Source organism: Lithobates pipiens, unplaced genomic scaffold, assembly GCF_037356315.1.
Source record: "Lithobates pipiens isolate NorthernLeopardFrog02 unplaced genomic scaffold, aLitPip1_a1.2 Scaffold_27, whole genome shotgun sequence".
Taxonomy (NCBI): Eukaryota; Metazoa; Chordata; class Amphibia; order Anura; family Ranidae; genus Lithobates; species Lithobates pipiens.
In genome coordinates this window covers 137,851,593-137,874,240 of record NW_027507788.1, presented here as the reverse complement: position 1 = coordinate 137,874,240, position 22,648 = coordinate 137,851,593, and the positions used below count along the sequence as shown (strand labels likewise).

Genomic DNA, 22,648 nt, shown 5'->3' with positions numbered 1-22,648 from the left:
GAAAATCAAGTAGGAAAGCACCAAACTATAGATGAACCAGGAATGACCTATTGTTCTGAGATTGGCACGCAACCAACACTTTTGAAATGACAATTCTTGTTTAAAATAACCTTTTTTAACTTAAAATACGTTTTAGTTGTAAAATATCCCTCTTTTGGTATTATATTGGATAGTTTACATTTACTGATAAACCCAGTATCAACAGCTTTGTGAACACACTGCCTATGTTTAGTCACAGTTTAAACCCATGCTCAGTGCTTTTCTATCATCTTCTGTAAAGACTCCAAGGTATGTGATGCAGGAAATGGCAAATGGCAAGTCACATCCGCTCTCATTTCCAACTGCCATCCTAATGCTTAAAATGCCAGAGTTCATGGTAAGCCTCTCTTTCACCCTGCCACCTCAGGCAAGGTTTTCACCCTGCGAGTCACAGTTATAGAAAAATATTACTCTGAAAAATATTTGTTTGACAAGACCAGTACTGTATGTACTTATAATAAATGTTTTTATTGCTAAATTCCCCAAATCTTTGCAGACTAAAAAAAAGCATTTCCTGATGGTGGGTGGTATAAAAGGTGCCAACCCTTATTATTAGTTACAATCACACAACACCTAAACACTTGGGGTTTTAGGCAATAATAGGTGATATATACAGGTGCATCACACAAAAAATTGAATATCATCAAAAAGTTAATTTATTTCAGTAATTCATTTCAAAAAGTGAAACTCATATATTCTATAGATTCATTACACACAGAGTGATATATTTCAAGCATTTCTTTCCTTTGATGATTTTGATGATTATGGCTTACAGCTAGTGAAAACCCAAAATACTGTATCTCAGAAAATTATAATATTACATAAGAGCAATTAAAAAAAAAGGTTTTTAATACAATTTTAATTACTGAAAAGTATGTCCATGTACAGTATAGTATCCACTCAATACTTGGCAAGGCTTATTTTGGATGAATTATTACATTGATGCAGCGTGGCATGGGGCCATCACCTAGTGGCACTGCTGAGGTCTTATGGAAGCCCAGGTTGCTTTAATAGTGACCTTCATCTCATCTGCATTGTTGGGTCTGGTGTCTCTCATCTTCCTCTTCAGAATACCCCACTATGGGGTTTAGGTCAGGCAAGTTTGCTGGACAATCAAGCACAGTGATACCATGATTATTAAACCAGGTAGTGGTACTTTTGGCAGTGTGAGCAGATGCCAATCCTGCTGGAAAATGAAATTGGCATCTCCATAAAGCTAGTTAGCAGAGGGAAGCATGAAGTGCTCTAGAATTTCCTTGTAGAGGGCTGCTCTGTCTTTGGAGTTGATAAAACACAGAAGACCAACACCAGCAGATGACATGGCTCCTCAAATCACCACTGACTGTGTAAACTTCACACTGGACCTCATGCAACTTGGATTCTGTGCCTCTCCACTCTTCCTCCAGACTCTGGGACCTGGATTTCCAAATTAAATGCAAAATTTACTTCCACCTGAAAAGAGGGCCACTGAGCAACAGTCCAGTCTTTTTTCTCCTAAGCCCAGGTAAGGCGCTTCTGACAATGTCTCTGGTTCGGGAGTAGTTTGATACAAGGACTGCGACAGTTGTAGCCCATGTCCTGGAAACGTCTGTGTGTGGTGGCTCTTGAAGCACTGACACCAGCCGTAGTCCATGCCTTGTGAATCTTCCCCAAATTATTGAATGGCCTTTGATTCACAATCCGCTCAAAACTGCGGTTATCCCTGTTTCTTACACACCTTCATCTACCACACTTTTTCCTTCCACTCAACCTTCCATTAATATGCTTGGATACAGCACTCTGTGAAAAGCCAGCTTCTTTAGCAATGACCTTTTGTAACTTACCCTCCTCATGGAGGGTGTCAATGACTGACTTCTGAACAACTGTCAAGTCAGCATTCATGATTGTGTAACCTACTGAACCAGACTGGGAGACCATAAAGGCTCAGGAAACCTTTATAGGTGTTTTGAGTTAATTAGCTGATTAAAGTGGGACACCATAAGTCTACAATATATAACTTTTTCACAAAATTCTAATTTTCTGAGATACAGAATTTTGGGTTTTTACTAGCTGTAAACTGTAATCATCAAAATTAAAATAAAGAAATGCTTGAAATATATCACTCTGTGTGTGATGAATCTATATAATATATGAGTTTCACTTTTGAATTGAATTACTGAAATAAATTAACTTTTTGATGATATTCAAATTTTTTGAGATGCACACACATATACATATTATACATATTACACATATTATACATATTAGTATTATTATGTAAAAATAAAATTATGTATGTACGATTGTCATTTTTAAAATATCTGGTGCCTTATAAAGCCAAGTGCTTTGGTGTTGTGTGATTTCCTAATGGTTTAGCACAGGGTATCTTCAGATCTGTACACTTACCACAGCAGTGGCCATCTCAAGTCCCATAGATCCCCAGCTGAGTAACAACACAAAAAAGCTCACCACAGTCATTCTGGAAAAACAGACACAAAAAATACAGAAAGTCAACAATGCAGCTTTAATTGCACAGTAAGTAAATGCAATAAAATAAATGCAGACACAATTTGGTACTACCAGCTTTCTACATGTTATAAAAATTTAATCAATGGTTAAAGCTGAATTCCAACCTCTGTCAGGTCATTATTGGTAACTTTGCCCCAGTTGAGAAGATTTTCCCCTTACGTTTTATTCAGCCTGCACTCATTACCTACACAGGAACTGTATGAAAGTCCCTGATAAAGATAGAAACAAAAGAAACTGTCAGAGGTTTTACCCCTTCTCCAAATAGAAAAAAAAAGGAATTTTGAATTACTTACCTGTATATTCCATATCTTGGATTACAGTACATGACCAAGGCTTAGAATCCTGGGGTAGACTCATACCTTCAGGTGTTTGGACGCTGGTAAAGCTTTTGAGAACACGTTCCCCCCCTCCCCACCAAAGGAATAGAAGTAAGGTAGTCCTGTGTCCTGTACGGTGCTCCAAGATATATACTGTATTTATCGGCGTATAAGAAGCACTTTTTCCCCCTAAAATCAGGGGGAAATCTGGAGTGCGTGTTATACGCCGATCCCCCACTATTTTTAAGCCTTTCTGCCGCTCTCTGCGGCTTCTGGGTATTTTCGGGCCGCACTCGGCCGTTCTTGGCTATCTTCGGCTGTTCTCGGCTATTTTCGGCCGCACTCGCCCATTCTCGGCGGCTTTCGGAAAGCCGAAAGCCACTGAGGACTGCTGAGTGTGCCCGAAAATAGCCGAGAATGGCCGAAAATAGCCGAGAACGGCCTAGTGCGGCCAAAAATAGCCGAGCGCTGCTGAGAAGCACAGGACATCTGCTCTGTATCTCGGCGGCGCCATTTTTAAATGGCAAAGCCACAGACAAGACTGCAAATGACTGACAAGGCTAAATGCAAGGCTGCAAGTGACTGACAAGGCTAAATGCAAGGCTGAAAGTGACTGACAAGGCTGCAATGAAAGGCTGCAAATGACTGACAAGGCTGCAATGGAAGGCTGCAAATGACTGACAAGGCTGCAAATGACTGACAAGGCTGCAATGGAAGGCTGCAAATGACACTGATAAGGCTGCATCAATGGGCATTTAAATGTAAGTTTTTTTTCCTTAAACTTCCCTCCTAAAAGTTTTTTTCTTTTAAATTCAAAATTAATTAAAAAATTAAAAATCCCTCCTAAACTTAGGGTGCGTGTTATACGCCGGCACGTGTTATACACCGATAAATACGGTAATTTACAAGTACGTTGAAATTCCTCTTATTTTACTTGTGTAATACAGGGCACAGGCTGAGTATTCATAGACCCTGGGACATCCCCAAGTAATGAATGAGAGGGGTGGGCAACAACTATTCAAACAGAACTGTGCAAACAGGCCCAAAAACAACCATGGCTCAACAGACCCAACAACAAGAGTGTCGTTGCAAGATCATTGTGGACAAATCTGCATCTGTAGAAGATTGAATATTTATCTGGTAAAACCTTGAAAAATATGAACAAAATATCAGGTGGTGACCTTACAGAGCTGGGCTAAAGAGACCTGATGCCAGAAAATACCCAGGATCTGGTGGAGTGGGCGCATAAAAGCACAAGAATTTTGTGCTTTAGAGTGTAAATCTTAGAGATCCAGCAAGCAATGATTGATTTAGAAGCAGGGTGTCCCTTGCAAATTCCTGAAAGCAGGACACGTCCATCTTCCTGATAGGAACTGTCGCTTTTAGGTAGACACTAATGGCTCTGGTTACATAAAGGCAATGAAGAGCATTTTCTTTGGGGTGCTTTGGAGCAAGGCACATAGATGGAAAAATGATATCCTCATTGAAGTTGAAGTCTGATACCACCTTGGGAAGGAAGGATGGCCTTGGATGTAGGACTGCCTTGTCATTATGAAGGATCAGGAATCCTTGTAAAAGAGAGGCACCAACTCTGAGACACAACTGACAGTTTTGATGGTAGCCAAGAAGGCCACTTTGTGGCAAAGATCATCTAAGGGATATGCCTGATGGGTTTAAAGGATGGTTTCTCTGGGGCAAAGAGAACCAAGATGAGGTCCCAGGAAAATACAGGGTTCTGTAAGGGAGTCCTGATCCAAGAAACACCTTTTATAGAGATTTGACCAGGGAGAGTGAAATCAGTGTTTTATGAAAGAAAATGGAAAAGGCCAAAATCTGTCCTTTTAGGGTGCTGGTTAAATCCAGATTCTCTGGGATTGACTTGCCTGTTTTTACACAAAGCAAATAAGGATTCCTAGGTATGATAATAGTTCTTTATTGATGTGGCTTTTCCAGCTTTTTGCAAAGCAGGGGTGACAGATTCAAAGACCCTCTGTTTTTTATGACCTGGGCTTCAACAGCCATGCCATCAAAACTAGTGACTGAGAAGCAGAATAAAACAGAGGTTTCTGGGACAGTAGGCCTGGCCTGATGGAAAGAGGCTAGGGGTCATCTCTTGTAAGTCTGAGGATGTCTGGAGGAGCTCAACTAAGAGGAAAAGATTAGAGGAACTGAATTTATTCTCTCTCGAGAAGCAGAGAATAAGGGGGATATGATCAACATGTGTAAATACATAAGTGGTCCATACAGTGAACTGGGTGTTGAGTTATACACTTTAAGGCCACCACAGAGGAAAAGGGGGCACACTTTACAACTGGAGAAAAGGAGATTTAATCTTCAAATATGAAAAGGCTTCTTTACAGTAGGAGCTGTGAAAATGTGCAATAGATTCCCTCAATAGCTAGTTCTGTTCAGCTCAGTAAGCTTGGATTCTTTCCAGGTGGTGACTGCTGAGGTAACCAGTTGTCCATTCCTGGGACGTGGACTACAGAGATTGCTGAACAGTGAGCTTTTGTCCATAAGATGATTTGCATTGCTTCCTTCAAGGCTTCATATTTCTTGGTGTCCCTTTGGTGGTTGCTGTAGACCACGGTGGTGCTATTATGTGTTTGCACTCTGATAGAGTTTACCTTTAGAAGGTGGCCCAGTGTTGCAGAGCCATTTTGATTGCTCTGAGATCCAAGATGACGGTAGATAATTTGGCTTCAACTGATGACCATGTTCCCTGGACTGTGAGGGACTGCAACAATCCTCTTCAGCCTAAAAGAATGGCATCTGTTGTTATCACTTTCCGGTGATAAGGTAGAAAGGACTTGCCTACTATTATGACTGTGCTGGAGATTCTCCAAACTACAGAGTTCCTCGCTTGGCTGGATAGGAGCACAGGTAAGTTGAAAGAAAGAGCACGCTTGTTGCTGACAAGATGTTGTGCTAGAGTGGCCTCACGTGGAATAAAGTAAATGGAACAGCTTCCAAGGAGGATACCATAAGGCCTAGACCTGTCATGGAGAATCTCACTGAGGGGTTTCTCTCTGACCTTTATTCCTGAGAATGAATTCTAAGAGGAACATCATTTTCTTCTCTGGTAGGAAAACATTCTCTTGGGATGTATCCAGGATCAGACTCAATATTCCAGGTAAAGAGATTGCCGGATAGAAGATTTTTTGGAAGTTAAACACTCAAACCAATGCTTGGAGCATCTGAATAGTCATGTGGATGCTAGCAGATAGTTGCAAGGGAGATTAGTACTTCAGGTGAAGACAGTCCAGATAACCGGTGATCTGGAGGTCCTGAGTTTCTAGAAGTGCAAGAAGAGGTGCTAAGAACTTTGTGAATGCTTTGGAAGCAGAGGATAGATCAAAAGACAGTGCACCAAACTAGAAATGATTGTCTTGGCCTGCAAATCAGAAAACACTGATCTGAGCATCTCAAACTTTTAGTTTGCATCAGTTTGCATCTGTTGCATCAGTAGCATCTTTGAATGAAGGAACATCTTTAATTGGTACAGTAAAATGTTTGTTTAGGACTGACATGATAGGGTCAGCTACCTGGACAGACAATTTATTGGGGAACTCTTTCCACTGGAGTCACACACACCCTGCTGCTGTCTTCATTCAGGTACAAAACTCCATTGAATTGATCATTTTCAGGGGCTGCCAAACCCACTGCTAACCTATTTTTGTAATTATTCTGAAAAAAATAAATAAGATTAAGGCACAATTCGCACAGGCGTTTTGCCACATTGGGAAAGCCAGCAGCAGAAATCTATGGATTGGAAGCTGCATGCAGATGGTGGCTGTGAAAACAGGCATGACCACCAACAGCCTGTCATTGCAGTGTACTGCCATAGTGGCCACTGTATCTGCTTACAGCTATGAATTACAGTAGCAGGAAACAGTAAACTCTTGCCCCTGGGTTTTGCAGCATGGCTAAATGCCCATGCTCATGCCCATGCAAATGAAGTCCAGTTTACTTTTAGCACGTTCACATTGTTGTCAATGCGGCTTGCTATGGGGGTACTTGGCACGGGGGAGGAGCAAGGAGCACAAGCGGGGGACCCAAGAAGAGGAGGATAGGGGCTGCTCTGTGCAAAACCATTGCACAGGGCAGGTAAGTATAATATGTTTGTTATTTAAAAAAAAAAAAATTGAACCTTTAGAATCACTTTTAAAGTAGAACCAAAGGCCTGTCACATGCCCATAGTGCCTAAACAGATTTCTTTACTTTATTCACATCACAGTTGTCTTTCTTCTCCTGCTAGGCATGCCTACTTGGCAAGGTGGGAGGTAGGCTTAAAGGCACAGAAAACTGAGGAAGAATGGTTCCAGACTTGGTCCACCACTGTGACTTGCACTATCAATGTCACGACTCTGGAGTCTGCCTATAAGGTCCTGACTAGGTGGTATATGGTACCTGCCAAACTTGCTCACATAATCCCTGGACATTCTGGTTTATATTTTAGGAGCTGCCAAGCAGCAGGAGATGTCCTCCATACATGGTGGACCTGTCTGATGGGTCATTTTTGGTCTCAAGTGTTCACTCTCCTTTACAAATTATTTGGCGTTCATTTGCCTAAAGACCCATGGTTCACCTACACTTCAAACCTTCAAATCTCAGCAAAAATCTATTCAATTTGGGACATTATGTACACTTGGCCTCTAAACTAACTTTATATTTATAAACATTTGACAAGCACCATTTCCAACAACCATAAGAAATTGGACAAGATCTGGTATCCTTGCCTACTGTTACCCACTTCTTCCATGATGCGTGCCCCTCTGCTTCACTAACCTGGTGTGGTGGGTTTCCCCCGTGCCAGCCTCCTTCTCCCTTCCCTCTCTCATCCCATAGTATGGACCTTACCCTCTCTTTCCTGTCCTCTCTCATCATCCCCCTCCCTTTTTTTACTTCTACTTTCTCTTTCTACATTTCCCCACTCCCTTTTCCTCCTCCTTTTCTTTACTTGGCTGACCATCTTGGTCTTCCAAGAGTAATGGAGGGTTATAACCACTGTCGGGTTTTTTGCCATATGTGTCCCACAGGGGAAATTTCTCTCTACTTCCTGTCCCATAGCCAAAACACGAAGTGAGAGGAAATGCCTCCAAAAGTGATGGAATCCCGGGGTGTCACCAGGGTCACAAAAAATGTTCCCATTGGAAGATTACCCCTATTACTGTTCTGGTGACAGTAGGACACAGTAGGACACAATATGGTGGAGGGTTCCATCAACAACTGATGGGTAGCTGTCCTATCTAAGAAGATGCAGGGCAGGGTGGGGACTTGATCAGTACCAATAACTGGCCAAGCCTAGTCCCCCTTACATGCAGTTTTGCAGCTCAAAAATATTACATTAACTCCACAGCCCATATTTAACCAGGCCACATTTAAAATAGGAGGGACATCAGTCAGCTTTTAATTAAAAAAAAACTAATCTAGAGTGTTGTTTCACAGGAAAAATACAGCTAAATATTGTATTAACTGTATACACAGTACTTAAAAATAATGCACTTGGCTGCATTTTAAACTGTAGAGAAACAAGGCAGCTTTTAATCAAAAACTCAGCAATATAGTGGATTATTACATCTAAAAAGGGTCAGCAAAATATCTTACAAAGTTCATGCATAGTATGTAAGCAATTTTACTAAACCACAGTTTAATGGGGAGAAAACTGGCAGGTTTTAAAGAAGCAGTCACAATTAAAGTACTCTATTTCAGAAAGACAACTATGAATATTTTTGATTGATGGAGCACACAGGAATAGGCCAAGAAAGGAGACAAAGACAATTGACTTAGCTTGCATCAAACACTGTATTTTATGTAACCTGAGGAGCAGCACTAGAATACACTGCAAACTTTCAGGCGCAATGCTAAATTGACCATGCAGAAACAGATTGCACAAATTTGGCAGCTGAAGATCAGCTGGGTAAACATTAGGTGTTGCACCTTGACAGGTCTGCAGTGGTGGCAAGAGATGGTTATGTTGTCAGACCAGCAGCAGTATAAAAAACTAGTAATGGTGTCAGGATGTGATAATGGCGGCAGACCTGCCATGGGTGCAAGAAATAGTAGTTCGGTTATAATTTTTTGGGGCCATTTGCAAAGAAAAATATGTATTTGTGAGCATCATCTGCTGGGATTTGTTACTCACTGCCTATCCAGGACTAGTTAATCTTTAAAGAGGTAAGCCGATTAAGTATGTTTGAGGACTGGTTGATTCTTTTTTATGTCACAAAAACCTCTGCTGCACTAAATGCATCAAGGAAACAAGAAGACTTCTGATGTTGAAGCCTGTGCTTGGCACTACTATGCGCAGCTCCATGCTGTCCCTAGTTCCTGCTTGATGTGCCATAGGGAAAGCCTTTTAAACTATTTATGGACTTTCATCCATATGATCAACTTAATAGCCACAGAATTTGTTACTGACACACTCAAGTAATCTTAAAAAGGACTGTTGGGTCTATTCACTGAAAATTAAATGAGCGACATACACCACAATTAGGGATAAGCCAATGGTTCATACCGAACATTGGCTATTCAGGCATTCGGATGAATGCCCAATCTTTTGCCCATTTGGCCCAATATTCAGTGGGAGTCAACTCAGTCAAGCATCATATATAGAAGCAGTATTTCTATCACTTCTATATATGACAGTTTCTGCCTGTCAGTGGTAACTAAGGAAGGGGCAGGTACTGGCACCCACTGTGTTCCGTTCCTAGCAGCAACTGATATTCTGCTCAGGGAGCTGTCATTGGGCAAGGAATGTTCGTGTACGCTGGATTCATCAGTTTATTTTTCTTTCGGTGAATCTGTGGACAGCAGGCATCATAATTAATAATATGTTTACTACTAGGGATTTTTTTTGTATAAAAAAGGACTTGTCAAATGTTTGGTGTTTCTTTATTTGTAGGTTATTTTTTTTGTGAATGAGTAGTGGCAATATGTACCCCTTACTCAATTAACATAAATGTTGGTATCTGGGGGTCCCCTTATTTTTAAAGGGAGCTTCCAAATTCCAATAAACCCCCCTCCTACAGACCCCCACAACCAGTGAGCTGGAGTTGCGAGGAAGAGGCTCTTACCCTCATCAACATGACAACTCCTCATGTTGAGGGCATGTAGACTGGTATGGGTCAGGAAGGGGGTACACGCTCTTCCCTCCTTTCCTGGCTAGCTAGGTTTTATGCTCAGATTAATGGTCTGGTATGGATTTTTAGGGGAGACATCATGCATTTTTTTTATTATCTGTATAGGAATCCACCTTTAAATTACTCTGGATCTGGTGTAGATTTCACAACTGATTTTGCTTTTTTTGTGTGTGGAGTACTCTCTTAAAATCCATAGGAGACTTGAAGGGTCTGGTATTCATTTTGGGTGGGGACTCTAAGCTATTTTCTTTTTAACAAGCAAATATTTTTCTTTATTCCTGTTGGATGTACAGCAGTAAAAGTGACTTTTACAAAGAATGACACAGTTTAAATTGCCAGTAAATTTAATTGCTGGCTTCTTTTTTAAATAAAAAAATACACCCCTCCAAATGTGCCCTTAAATATAAAACAGACCTTATGTCTGCTATTTATTATGTATTTCCCTGCTGGCTTCTTTTTTTAAAGAAACCAGCAGGTAAATGTAATTTGCTGGCCATTTAAAACACTTTTTTTCCTTTGTAAAGGTCAGTAGTGCTGCAGCATTTTCTGTACATCACAGAAATGTGCCCCTTCAAAGGCAGGATTAGGACACCCCAAGCATGCTGTGTAAAGGAATTGGACATTTTTAATGTTTCACTTAAAGCATTTAAAACATCACTTATCTTGGACGAACTGATTTTTTGTTAAATATTTTTTCGAATTGGTACACGTTCCCCAGGTCAGTACCCACTCCCTATGCAATTTGTTGATAGGCCATTTTTGATTTGACAGATTTGGCTTATATTGAATACATTTAGTATTCAGGTTCATCCAAACAGCCAAACTAAAATTTGCCAAACCCTGCTCAAACTGAACCCAGGGCAGTTTGATTGGTCCCTAACTGCAATGTAATTCATGTTAGTGGAGCATTAGGCAGCATAGTAAATACAGGTGGTATGCTCCACTCGTTTTAGCCCACCACACTGCAATTCACTGTAATGTAGCAGTAGAACTATATAGCACTGAATATCTCTGTAGGTAGCACTGTAGTGTACAGTAGTAGTAACTATTTCTACCTGAAATTGCTGTCAGGTATCCCTATCTATTCCCATTCCAACACACGCTGACAAAGGGCTGACAAAAAAGCTGATTTTTATAGGGAAGGGGCTGGCTCATAAACAAACCCCCATTATTGGCCATAGTATGCTATCTGATCACTGTTCACAATTCATACAATGCATTTCAAGGCATATGATTTTGGCAATCAAACCCAAAATCTCAATGTTGAGATGGACAGACAAAGTTTGGGGAAACTCTACATCGGCCTGAACTCAAATCTCATCTCTAATTTTTAGCAGTACAAGACAAGTTTGAGAACAAACAGGTCTGTGATCGTGGTGTACTTGTAATGATCATGCATATGTTCCAATATTTTTGTATGATCATTATAGATTTTCCTCCTGATGAAACAGATCTAGATGTTTAAGAAATGCAATATGTCCTCTCCATCCCACTATACACTCGGCATTATGATACAGTATTCACAGCAATATACAACACAACACGAATGTGTTTAACTAAAACTACATTATTCGTGGCCGAGACCGGCATCTGAGAGGGCGTGCATCACAGAGCTCCCGCACTGATCCTGCAAAGATCCTCTTCCTAGCCAGCTAAAACACCCGAAATCAGGCTGAACTCAGCACAGGGGTCCCCACTGGTGTGCCTGGAGTCGCTGCCAAGGTCTGTGGAGATCATGATGACCCGAAAACACGTGGAGGCCGGGACGCCAGATTCCCAACATGGTGCCGCAGCTCCTCTCTCACACATGCTCATGGCAAGGAGAAGCATAAAGATTCCAGTAAGGCTCCTAAGACCCCTACAAGTACAGTGAAAGACCCCCCGAGGGACATGCTATACTACGCTCAGAAAATAGTGCCCCAGACGGCCCAAGGGAGTTGGGAGGACATGTCTGCCACCCCTGCGGTGTTTCACACTCAGCAGGAGGAGGGGAGCAATGCACAGGGCCCTATAGCGTCCCCCAGCCAGAGCCTTCCTGACATGGTGGAGGAGGATGAGGGAGAGGAAGCAGTTCAGCCCTCCCTAGCAGACATACTAAGGGCAGTACAACGATGCACAGCTTCAGTTCATACTCCGCAGGATCAGTTTGGTGGTCTGAAGGAAGAGCTGGGGTTTATTAGGCATGATCTATAGAAAACGAGGGAGCGCACCACTGCGGCGGAAGGCCGCATCAGTGAGATAGAGGACAAGCTGACACCCCTGCTGAGAGATACGCAAATTACAGCCAGGATTGCTAGAGCAAATTAACTTAAATCTGATGAAATTGAAAATCACCTGAGACGGCATAATATCCGTATTGTGGGGCTTCCCGAGAAGACGGAGGGTAGGGACCCCACAGACTTTGTTGAACAATGGCTATTGGAGGTGTTTGGGAAAGATGTGTTCACACCATTGTACTCGATTGAACGTGCACACAGGGTACCGCCCAGGCCCCTTCCACCAGGGTACCCGCCCAGCACTATGATAGCCAGGTTACTTAACTTTAAAGATAAAGAAATAGTGCTGTGCCAGGCAAGAGAGCGACGCAATGTCCAATATAACGGGGCACGCATCTCATTCTATCCTGACTACTCAGCGGAGATACAGAAGCGCAGAGCAAGATTCACTGATGTTAAAAAACGATTGCAAAGGCTTAGAGCGACATACACCATGTTGTTCCCGGCGAAACTGCGGATTACGACGGGGGGCCAATCCCACTTATTTGAGGTGGCTGCCGAGGTGTCCGCATGGTTGGATGCCAATGAACACATTATCAGACAAGCGGGAAGAAATGCAGCAGGAGACTGACCAGACCTCCATCTAAGCACGATCGTATAGCGGTTATCATCACACAATTGGGCTGGGAAGCCATTACCTATTGTTATTCCACAAGCGATGAGAGCAAGTGAAGTTAACTTGAATACAGTTCAGTAGCACTTTGGATTGGAACATTTAGTAGTTTAACCAAAGAGACATTTGGAGTTTTGGGTATGTTCAACCCACGTTTTTTGTATACTTTTTATCTCGGTTTTCCCCCATTCAACTGAATGATACCTATCCCCTATTCTTTCGGCTGGACTCACTCTTTGGAGAGTGTTACCCTCTGTGCACCCACGGGGACTGGGAGATTTTTTGCTTAGCAGTTATGATTTTTATTTTTTTGATCTGTTATTGCCGCAGCTTCATCATGAGTAGGAACTGGCAGGCGTACAGGAGGAACTGTGTTTTATGCTGTTTCGCCATTCATTCCACAGCGGACTCCTTTAATTGGAACTCAGGTATCACGATTTTGTCACACTTGGTGCCCCACACATATGCACACCCTAAAGCGCCTAGGGTACACACGATGCCTTACCCTATCATGTCTATGAGTGATTATCTTAATGAGTACTGTATCTTTGTTGTCTTGAAACATTAGGGGCGTTCAGAATCCTCTGAAACAATCTATGGTAATCACTATCCTTAAGAAATACTCCCCTGCCATTTATGCACTGCAGGAGACTCACTTAGTGCCGGAGACAATCTCCTGCCTGGGATTTTCCTGGGTGGGTAGTGCATTCCATCCCATTCACACCTCTTATTCCAGGGGGGTGAGTGTGCTGGTGCATCGGGCCAAAGATTTCCAACTGTTGGACAAATTGATAGATGCTGAAGGACGTTATGTGATACTACTGTGTAAAATTTACCAATTACATTGTATAATTGTTGCTGTATATGTGCCACCTCCTTTCACGACAGAGGTGATGAGGGTCCTGCTGACGTATCAATTGGGCCACTCGGATGTACCCTTTATTATTGTGGGAGACTTCAATTGCTACATGGATCCAGTTATGGATAAGCATCCGCCTCCGGCGGCTTCCAGCACGCGGGCTTGAACAGCACTGCGGAAGTTTACGGAGGAGTTTGGATGGGCTGATCCGTGGCGCAATCGTAACCCACTACAGAAACAATTTTCTTGTTTTTCGAAGACCCACCTCTCCCTGTCGAGAATTGATCTGTGTCTCTGCACACCTCAAGTGATACATTTATTGGAGGACATTAAATATCTGGTGAGGAGTATATCAGATCATTCGCCCCTATTGGTTTCCTTGTTTGCCAAGCCGGCCACGGATTTGCCGAGGGCACCATGGAAACTCAATGCGTTTTGGCTTAATCTATTTCCTTCTCATGACAGGGTGTTGACTGAGATCTCTGAGTTTTGGAGACGACATGAGGACCACCCTGATTTAAGGCTTGCATGGGAGACGTTTAAAGCGTATCTCAGGGGACTCATGATCAATGAGGTGGCGGAAATTACATCTAAATCACATGCTATCAGGGAGCAGACAGAACGACTGGTAAGCCGACTAGAGGCAGATTACATTGCTGACCCCTCTGAGGCAGCTGGGGTGGCGTGGCTTGCCGCGCAGGAAGCGGTTACCCGGATTTCCAGGGAGGCAGCGGACAGGAAAAGATTTTTCAACAAGCAGGCCTTCTATGAGGAGGGAGAGCAAACGGGCCGCCCTTTGGCCAAAATTGTTAAGGTCTCCCAGATGTCCCCGTCTATTGGAGCGTTGCGCACTGAGGGGGGGAGGCTAGTAAACACCCAAACTCAGGTTATGGCAGAACTGGTGAGGTTTTACTCTGATTTGTACAAATCCAGGGCGACTTATTCGACCACTGACTTAAGGGATTACCTGCAGGGAATTGAACTGCCAAAACTTTCTGACTCTCACAGAGCACTCCTGGACTCTTCAATTAGTCTGGAGGAACTGCAAGGGGCTCTTAGCCTCTTTCCGAACTCAAAGGCCCCAGGGGACGACGATCTCCCAATGGAGGTCTTCAAACAATATGGGGAGGCAATTCTACCTCGCCTGTTGAGGGTTCTTAACTACGCAAGGGAATGCCAGAGCCTGCCTGACTCCATGACCAGGGCTAACATTGTTCTCTTCCTAAAACCAGGTAAAGACCCTTTAGACCCGGGCTCATATAGACCGATATCACTTTTACAGAGTGATATCAAACTCCTGGCCAAGTTTTTGGCCTTGAGACTGAATGGGGTTATCTCCTCCATCATACACTCGAACCAGGCAGGTTTTATGCCCCAAAAGTCTACAGCCATTAATCTCCGTAGGCTTTGCCTAAATCTTCAAACACAAGGAGAGAATGTGGGTGACAGGGCCTTGCTCTCTCTGGACGCCCACAAGGCGTTTGATAGCGTGGAGTGGGAATATTTATGGGCTGTCATGGGTAAGTTTGGCTTCGGCGAAGGGTTTTTGTCATGGGTGAAGAGATTATACTGCTCACCTCGGGCGACTATCAGAGAGGCGGGACATATTTCCGCCCCATTCACCCTGCACAGGGGCACTCGGCAAGGGTGCCCACTGTCGCCCCTCCTTTTTGCCGTGACCATCGAACCCATGGCATCCTTGATTAGAGCAAATCAGAGGATACGAGGCTTCCAGTATGGGAGATTTCAGGAAAAAATCATGCTATACGCAGACGATACCATGCTGCTTCTGGGAGACACATCTGATTCCCTGCGGGAGGCTATGGAGACAATAGGAAAGTTTGGTGTTTATTCAGGACTGACTATAAACTGGAACAAATCCTCCCTGCTGCTGCTGGATGCTAATACATGGCGTGCCTGTGTCCACGGGTCTGAAGTACCTGGGTATACAGGTCACGTCTGAACCTCTTGACTATATTTCCCTTAACCTAACCCCACTATTAAATAGAATTTGAAACAAAACAAAAATTTGGTCCCGTCTTAAGATGTCACTGGTTGGAAGAGTCAACTTGATAAAGATGATCTTTATGCCCCAACTTCTATATATTCTGCACAATACCCCTATGGTAATCCCTCTGAAATTCTTTCGCATTATCAACTAAATTTTTAGAGCTTTCATCTGGTTAGATAGACCCCCACGGATTAAACTAGAACAACTACAAAGGTCCAAGGAGGCAGGGGGCCTCGCCCTCCCTAATCATTGGGCCTACTACCTGGCAGCACAGGCACAGCATATAGCAAGGGCTATGCAGGGGGGGACAGGGGGAGAGGAGGAGACCATATGCTTGGACCCAGTTAAGGCCCTGATGTGCCTGGCCTCCGGCCATGGTGATGTACCCTCGGGAATGGAGGCCTTGGCCTACGCAAAATCAAACAAACGATTGCCCACCTATGCTCTTATGCAGAAAATCTGGAATAAACTATGACAAATACAGGGGGGGGAGGGGCTTCACTGAGTACAGCCCAATATGGGAGAATAGGCACTATGAGGAGCTACTACTGCTGAATTGTGGTGCTCGGTGGAGGAGACACGGGGTTACGTATTTGGGACAAATTTTTACAGCAGGGAGGCTGACTCCCTACCCCGATTTGAGGGAGAGATTTCACCTACCGCAGTCCATGCTTTTATACTACCTACAACTGCAACATGCAGTGAAGGCACAGGCGAGGGGGACCCCGTGGGCTCTTTCACCGACCCCGATCTTCCGATCTATGGCTAACGTAACACAGTTCTAGGGCTTTATTTCCAGAACTTACTCTATGATCCTAACTGCCTGCCTCGGAGGATTCCCGCAGACGGCATTAAATAAATGGAAGAGGGATTGCGGTACATTTGAGGATGAGCAATGGGAGGAGGCACTACAGGCAGTACAATATTGCTCGCTAAATGTGGCCCAGCAGCTATCTCAATTATATATTGTGCTCAGAGTACACTACACGCCTGACAGGCTGTTTAGGATGGGGGAGCGACAGGACCCAGACTGTCCCAGGTGCGCAAGAGATCAAGGGGATTTGATCCATCTGCTGTGGAGATGCCCCAAACTACACCTATTCCGGACAGGGGTACTGGACACTATTAACAGAGTGTTTCAGATTACCATACCCTCAGACCCGAAACCATGTCTACTTGGGATCCTAGATGACGTTTCCATGGGGAACAATAGTGGACAGGCCGTGGCCAGGGCCCTGTTCCAAGCACGGAAGATGATTCTTCGGTATTGGAAGGCGACCGAGCCTCCAACACTGGGGGAATGGATCGCCCAAATGGGGAATACTACTAGGATGGAAAAGTACATTTTTCAACATAGAGGGCGACCGGAAAAATTTGAGAAACTATGGGCGTTTTGGTTGGATACTCCCGGCCTTTCACCGGTTGATCTAGTTATGGACAGAATGCTGAGATAAGAGCAAGGGAAGTGAAATTAGAGTAGGGGGGGGGGGGCATTGACTGTTGGACACCCACTGTAAATGATTCTGTATGGGTGATTCAGGGTACAGCTAGAATATAAGGTGTCAATATATGAGGAGGATGGGACGATGTGGCATGTGAAGTGGTGAAATAAATGTCTACATATTCCTTTTGTAGAGGTGAGCAAGTTTATACGCTGTGACAAAGATTTGTACTTGAGATGTAAGCTGCAAGTTGTACTCATATGTTTTGTTGTTATTCAATAAACTTTCTCTGATTTAAAAAAAAACTACATTATTGATTAAGTACATAGTGAGTTGGCGATTCGTGAAGTGAATACACCTGTTTGAGGTTTCTTTATTTCTAGGTTACTTTTTTTTGTGAATGAGTAATAGTACTATTTACCCTTTATTCATTCACAGAAATGGTGGTATATGGGGGTCCCCTTATTTTTAAAGGGAGCTTCCAGTTTCCAATAATACCCCTGCCCACAGACCCCCACAATCACTGAGCTGGGGTTGCGAGGAATAGGCTCTTACCCTTATTAACATGGCAACCCCACATGCTGTTGAGGGCATGTAGACTAGTATGGGTCAGGAAGGGGGCACATAGTCTTCCCCTCTTTCCTGGCTAGCCAGGCTTTATGCTCAGATTAAGGATCTGGTATAGATTTTTAGGGAAGACCTCATGCATTTTTTATTTTATTTTTTTGTGTTGGAATCCACCTTTAAATCATTCTGGGTCTTGTATGGATTTGACAAGGGATTTCACTTATTTTATGTGTGGGATACTCTCTTAAAATCCATAGGAGACTTGAAGGGTCACTAGTGTAAAACTTGCTGCCTGTTATAGAAAACATGTAAAGATGGAAATACGTAAGCAGCACTGCTGACCTCTCTTTCAGTTAATACAAGGTTTTTGGCTGCTGAAGCTGATTCAGTGGTTTTTCATTCAACTTTCTAAGTTGCTCTTGCAACGTAGGACAAGCATCTAGACAAGCATGTACATCCACATTTATTACTTCAATGGTTGCACACTTGGTAGGCAACCAGGAATCTTGTATTCCAGGAGGTTTACAATGACAACCTTTTTATTGCTCTGTACATTTCCATTTGTGTGAACCTTGCATGCCCACCGAACTGTATAAACTAACGTCAGAGGTATGGAAAAAGGTGGAGTCAGTACCCATGAATCAGTGCTTGCAGACAGGAAATACACTCACTGGCCACTTTATTAGGTACACCTTGCTAGTATCGGGCTGGACACGTTTTTTTTTCTAGAACTGCCTTCATTCCCTGTGGCGTAGTTTCAACAAGGTGTTTTGGTCCATATTGACATGATAGCATCACGCAGTTGCTGCAGATTTGTTGGCTGCACATCCATGATGCAGATCTCCCATTCCGCCACATCCCAAACGTGCTCTATTGGATGAGATCTGGTGACTGTGGAGGCCACTGGAGTACAGTGAACTCATTATCATGTTCAAGAAACCAGTGCTGAAATGGTTTGAGCTTTTTGACATGGTGCATTATCCTGCTGGAAGTAGCCATCAGAAGATGGGTACACTGTAGTCATAAAGAGATGGACATGGTCAGCAACAATACTCAGGTAGGCCGTGGTGTTTAAATACTCAATTGGTACTAAGGGGCCCGAAGTGTGCCAAGAAAATATGCCTCACACTATTATACCACCATCACCAGCATTGCTTCCAACTGTCCCTGATTTCCACCACATCAAATCATTCTCTGCAGCTATTACCTTTTGTACCACCACCCCCTCCCTTTAGAATGTAAGCTCTACAAGCAGGACCCTCGTGTACCTTTTGTATCGAACTGTACTGTAATTGTGTTGTCTCCCCCCATACATTGTAAAGCGCTGCGTAAACTGTTGGCGCTATATAAATCGTGTATAATAATAATTAATAATAATTTCGAGGGACTTTCCCTGATTTGGAGCAATGTCCCTCTGTCTCTCATTCCTCCTCATTTGTCCCCCATTTTGGTATGATTTATATTGTTGTATATAAAATGCACTAATTATCTATCAAAAAGTGTTTTCCAGTGCTAAATCTGTCATATGATTTCTAAATTGCTGCATTTGTAAATTCCAAAAGCCAATATAAAGGTATAGTAGTGGTAAAAAAAGCACTCGTGGGTGTAACCAATCTTGTTTTTTTGTACAATTCACCTTCAAGGGGGCACGACAAGGGGTGTGTCCTATGCCTGCATACTTTTGCTGATAGGTGTCCCTCATTCCCCAAAAGCTGGGAGGTATGCACCAGTCTGAACCATTGATACAAGGCAGGATGGATCCATGCCTTCATGTTGCTTACTCCAAATTCAGACCCAACATATAGTCCCTTTAAATTGAAAATAAACAGCACGGGAGAAGCTGCAAAGCATGCACGGAATCCAGGAAGTTACCATTGTCTATATTGCTATCACAATGCTGATGTTATAAAAGTTCTGTGACTATATATTTCCTTTATGAACTGCCATTTATTGCATTGTAGAAAGATTTTCACAGGTGTTGCTGAAAACTGCCTAATCGCAGACTCTGGATTTAGGTTTTCACTTGTTCTCTGCAACTGGAAGATATTACACAGAGGGTAGCTTGGTGTACTAAAGCTTAGCAAGGGTGAAAAGACAAAGCCCTGAGCAGACAGGCTCTGTACCTTTAAATGATATCCATTCTAATTTTTTTTTCATTTGATTGAAGCATACCAATAACGCTTTTGTAAAATTTTTTCCCCCAAATTTTTGCGATCTTCTTGTGCTTTGGTCACCAGGTATTGCTATGGAAGAATATAATTTGTTACAGTTTGAGCAAAAAAGACTTGTGTTCCCTGCAGAATAACACACAAAGCACCATACTGTTTATATCAGTTGCCTTGATTGCTGTGCACAAACTTAACACAAGAGGGAGTACTTACACAATTACAAGCCACTTGATCTGCTTGGCCAGGCCGAGTAAGGTGAAAAGACAGATAATCAGATCCAAGAGCAGCAGCAGAATATAAGCCAACCACCTGCGGATACAAAGGAAGCAAAAGCAAAAATTAAATCTATTCGAGAACATGGCATAGACACAGGCGAATGCCAGAAATCTATTTCATTGTAAAGTGGTCTTTATGTGTTGCACAATAGCATACTGTATATATTCTGGCTCTTACACATTCCTGTCTGATTTTTTTTATTATTATTATTATTATTTTATGTTTAAAATAAATCATTGCACTGTTTTTCTTGTTTCAATAATTCTATGACCATTGAAATCATTGATGAAAGTCACAGAATTTTTAAGCTTGTACTATGTACAAGCAGAGCTGGATTCAAAATGGCTGCCCACCTAGACCATCTATTTGAAGTCACCCCCTTCTAACCCTCTAAACTGGCTAGTTTTAGTATCACGCTAACAAGATATCAGTTTGGTTTTATATGTAGGGACCCAGAGTGAGTGAACAGTGCATTAATTATGCCTACAGAAAGGCACAACTGTGCAGGGACAGCAACAATTTGGACTCAGATTGCATTGTCAGGCATGACATAAGTCTGGAGCTTTTTACTACAGTATGTGTGATGCCCTGTACACAAGGTCAGACTTTCCGACGGAAAATGTGCGATCGGACTGTGTTCTCAGAAATTCCGATCGTGTGTGTGGGCTCCATCTGACTTTTTTCGTCTGAATTTCCGACACACAAAGTTTGAGAGCAGGATCTAAAATTTTCTGACAACAAAATCTGATCATTTAAATTCCGATCGTGTGTAGACAATTCTGACACACAAAGTGACACGCATGCTCAGAATAAATTACGAGACAATAGCTATTGGCTACTGGCCTCTTTATAGTTCCGTCATACGTGTTGTACGTCACCTCGTTTTAAACGATCAGATTTTCCAACAACTTTGTGCGACCGTGTGTATGCAGGACAAGTTTGTGCCAAAATCCGTCTGAAAAAATCCTATGGATTTTTTCGTTGGAATGTCTGACCGTGTGTACAGGGCATTACAGTCATCAACATGATGTGTGGGTGGTTGTGTGTTGTCCCTAGCAGCCCTGCCACCCCAGAGTACAAACTATGAATGCTATACAAAATATGTCTCCAATTAGAGGGCTGAACTGTCAGTGGTGCCAGTTCATCACTATGTACAGCTAACCACAATTAGGCATATCTAAAGAGCTATCTTCTAATAAATAACTCTGTTAACAAGTGGCCTCTTGTCTGCAGACAACGTTACCTTGCAAAAGAAGGAAAGTGGTAGAAACCTTCATTTTTCTAGAACAACTTTAAATAGACAGTTGGAGGAAGCAAGAACATGTAAGAGAAGTTAAACTTCTAAGTTAGTTTGATTTGCCTGGAAATATAAAACTATCAAAATGAAAATTATACTATCATTTTCCTATTGTACAAAAACGTCACACACCACAACAATCTATGTAGTAATATGCCAAGAACAAGAAAAGGTTCATGTTTGTCCCTTCAACAATTCAATTTTTCTGGTGGATTCCAATATTGCCCCTAAATTAAATAAAATATAATTGTTGATCTTAAATGTTTACACAGCTTTAATTTAGGTATACGGTATACAAATTCTGAGGATAAATTGCTCCACAGTGCCTGCAGCACTGTAGGCGAGGGCTTCTTTTTTTATTATTCAGTTCCTGATGGGACAAAGTACATGTAGTATTTTGTAGTAGGAGGGAAGTTTAATATACCAGATCTATGTGCCAAATCAACAGGTGGAAATTAATGAAAAAAAATGAATTAATAAAAAAGTCACATAGTAAAAGTAATAAATAAAAAGTAAACTAATGCAACCACCACATCTAAGAATTTGTAAGATGCAATACTTTCCATTTGCTCTTTTGGATTTGGATACACTTGAAAGTATAACCTAACCCAAGAACAAACATACAAATTGCTGCAACTTTCCATTGTGATGACTGCATTAGTTTTGTATGTATTAGGCTAAGTACAAAAAGTATTCCTTGATATTGCACAAATGCATTGTCCCTGTACCTTCCGGGATATTGAAGTGAAATCTTAAGCCTTGTTATTTTCCATCACATTTTCTAAACTACAAACCTCCCTGCCCCTATGTAATTGGGTAAAAAATGCTACGTCTTCATAGATAAAGTGTGGGGTTAGTGTAGTCACCATAGGACAGGAAGTGAGAAATACTCTTATTTTCTCTTTCCTTGTCTATTAAATTGAAAGCATTTTGTTTCATCCACTCTAAAAGTGCCAAAAATACCTGTTGATCTTACTATAATCCAGTACTGTCCTGTGCACTCTGTAGTGTTTTTCTCAAGTACTATTATGAACCCTGCCCAGTTTAAGGTGGACTGCAGAACTCCTCCACCCTATGTTATGTAGATGAGGAGAGTAGGAGATATCATGTAATTCTGTCCTAGTGTGAAAACA

At 42.4% G+C, this 22,648-nt stretch overlaps 1 protein-coding gene across 2 annotated transcripts in view; it reads right to left on the bottom strand.

The window, feature by feature from the left end:
• TTYH1 (tweety family member 1) overlaps nt 1-22,648 on the bottom strand; it is a 279,501-nt gene that overhangs the window by 46,899 nt on the left and 209,954 nt on the right. For both annotated transcript variants that reach the window (XM_077457547.1, XM_077457548.1), the window contains exons 5-6: nt 20,156-20,251; nt 2,425-2,497 (exon numbers count right to left, since the gene is read on the bottom strand). In XM_077457547.1, coding sequence (XP_077313673.1) covers nt 2,425-2,497; nt 20,156-20,251 — 169 coding nt within the window. The remainder of the gene's footprint in view (nt 1-2,424; nt 2,498-20,155; nt 20,252-22,648) is intronic.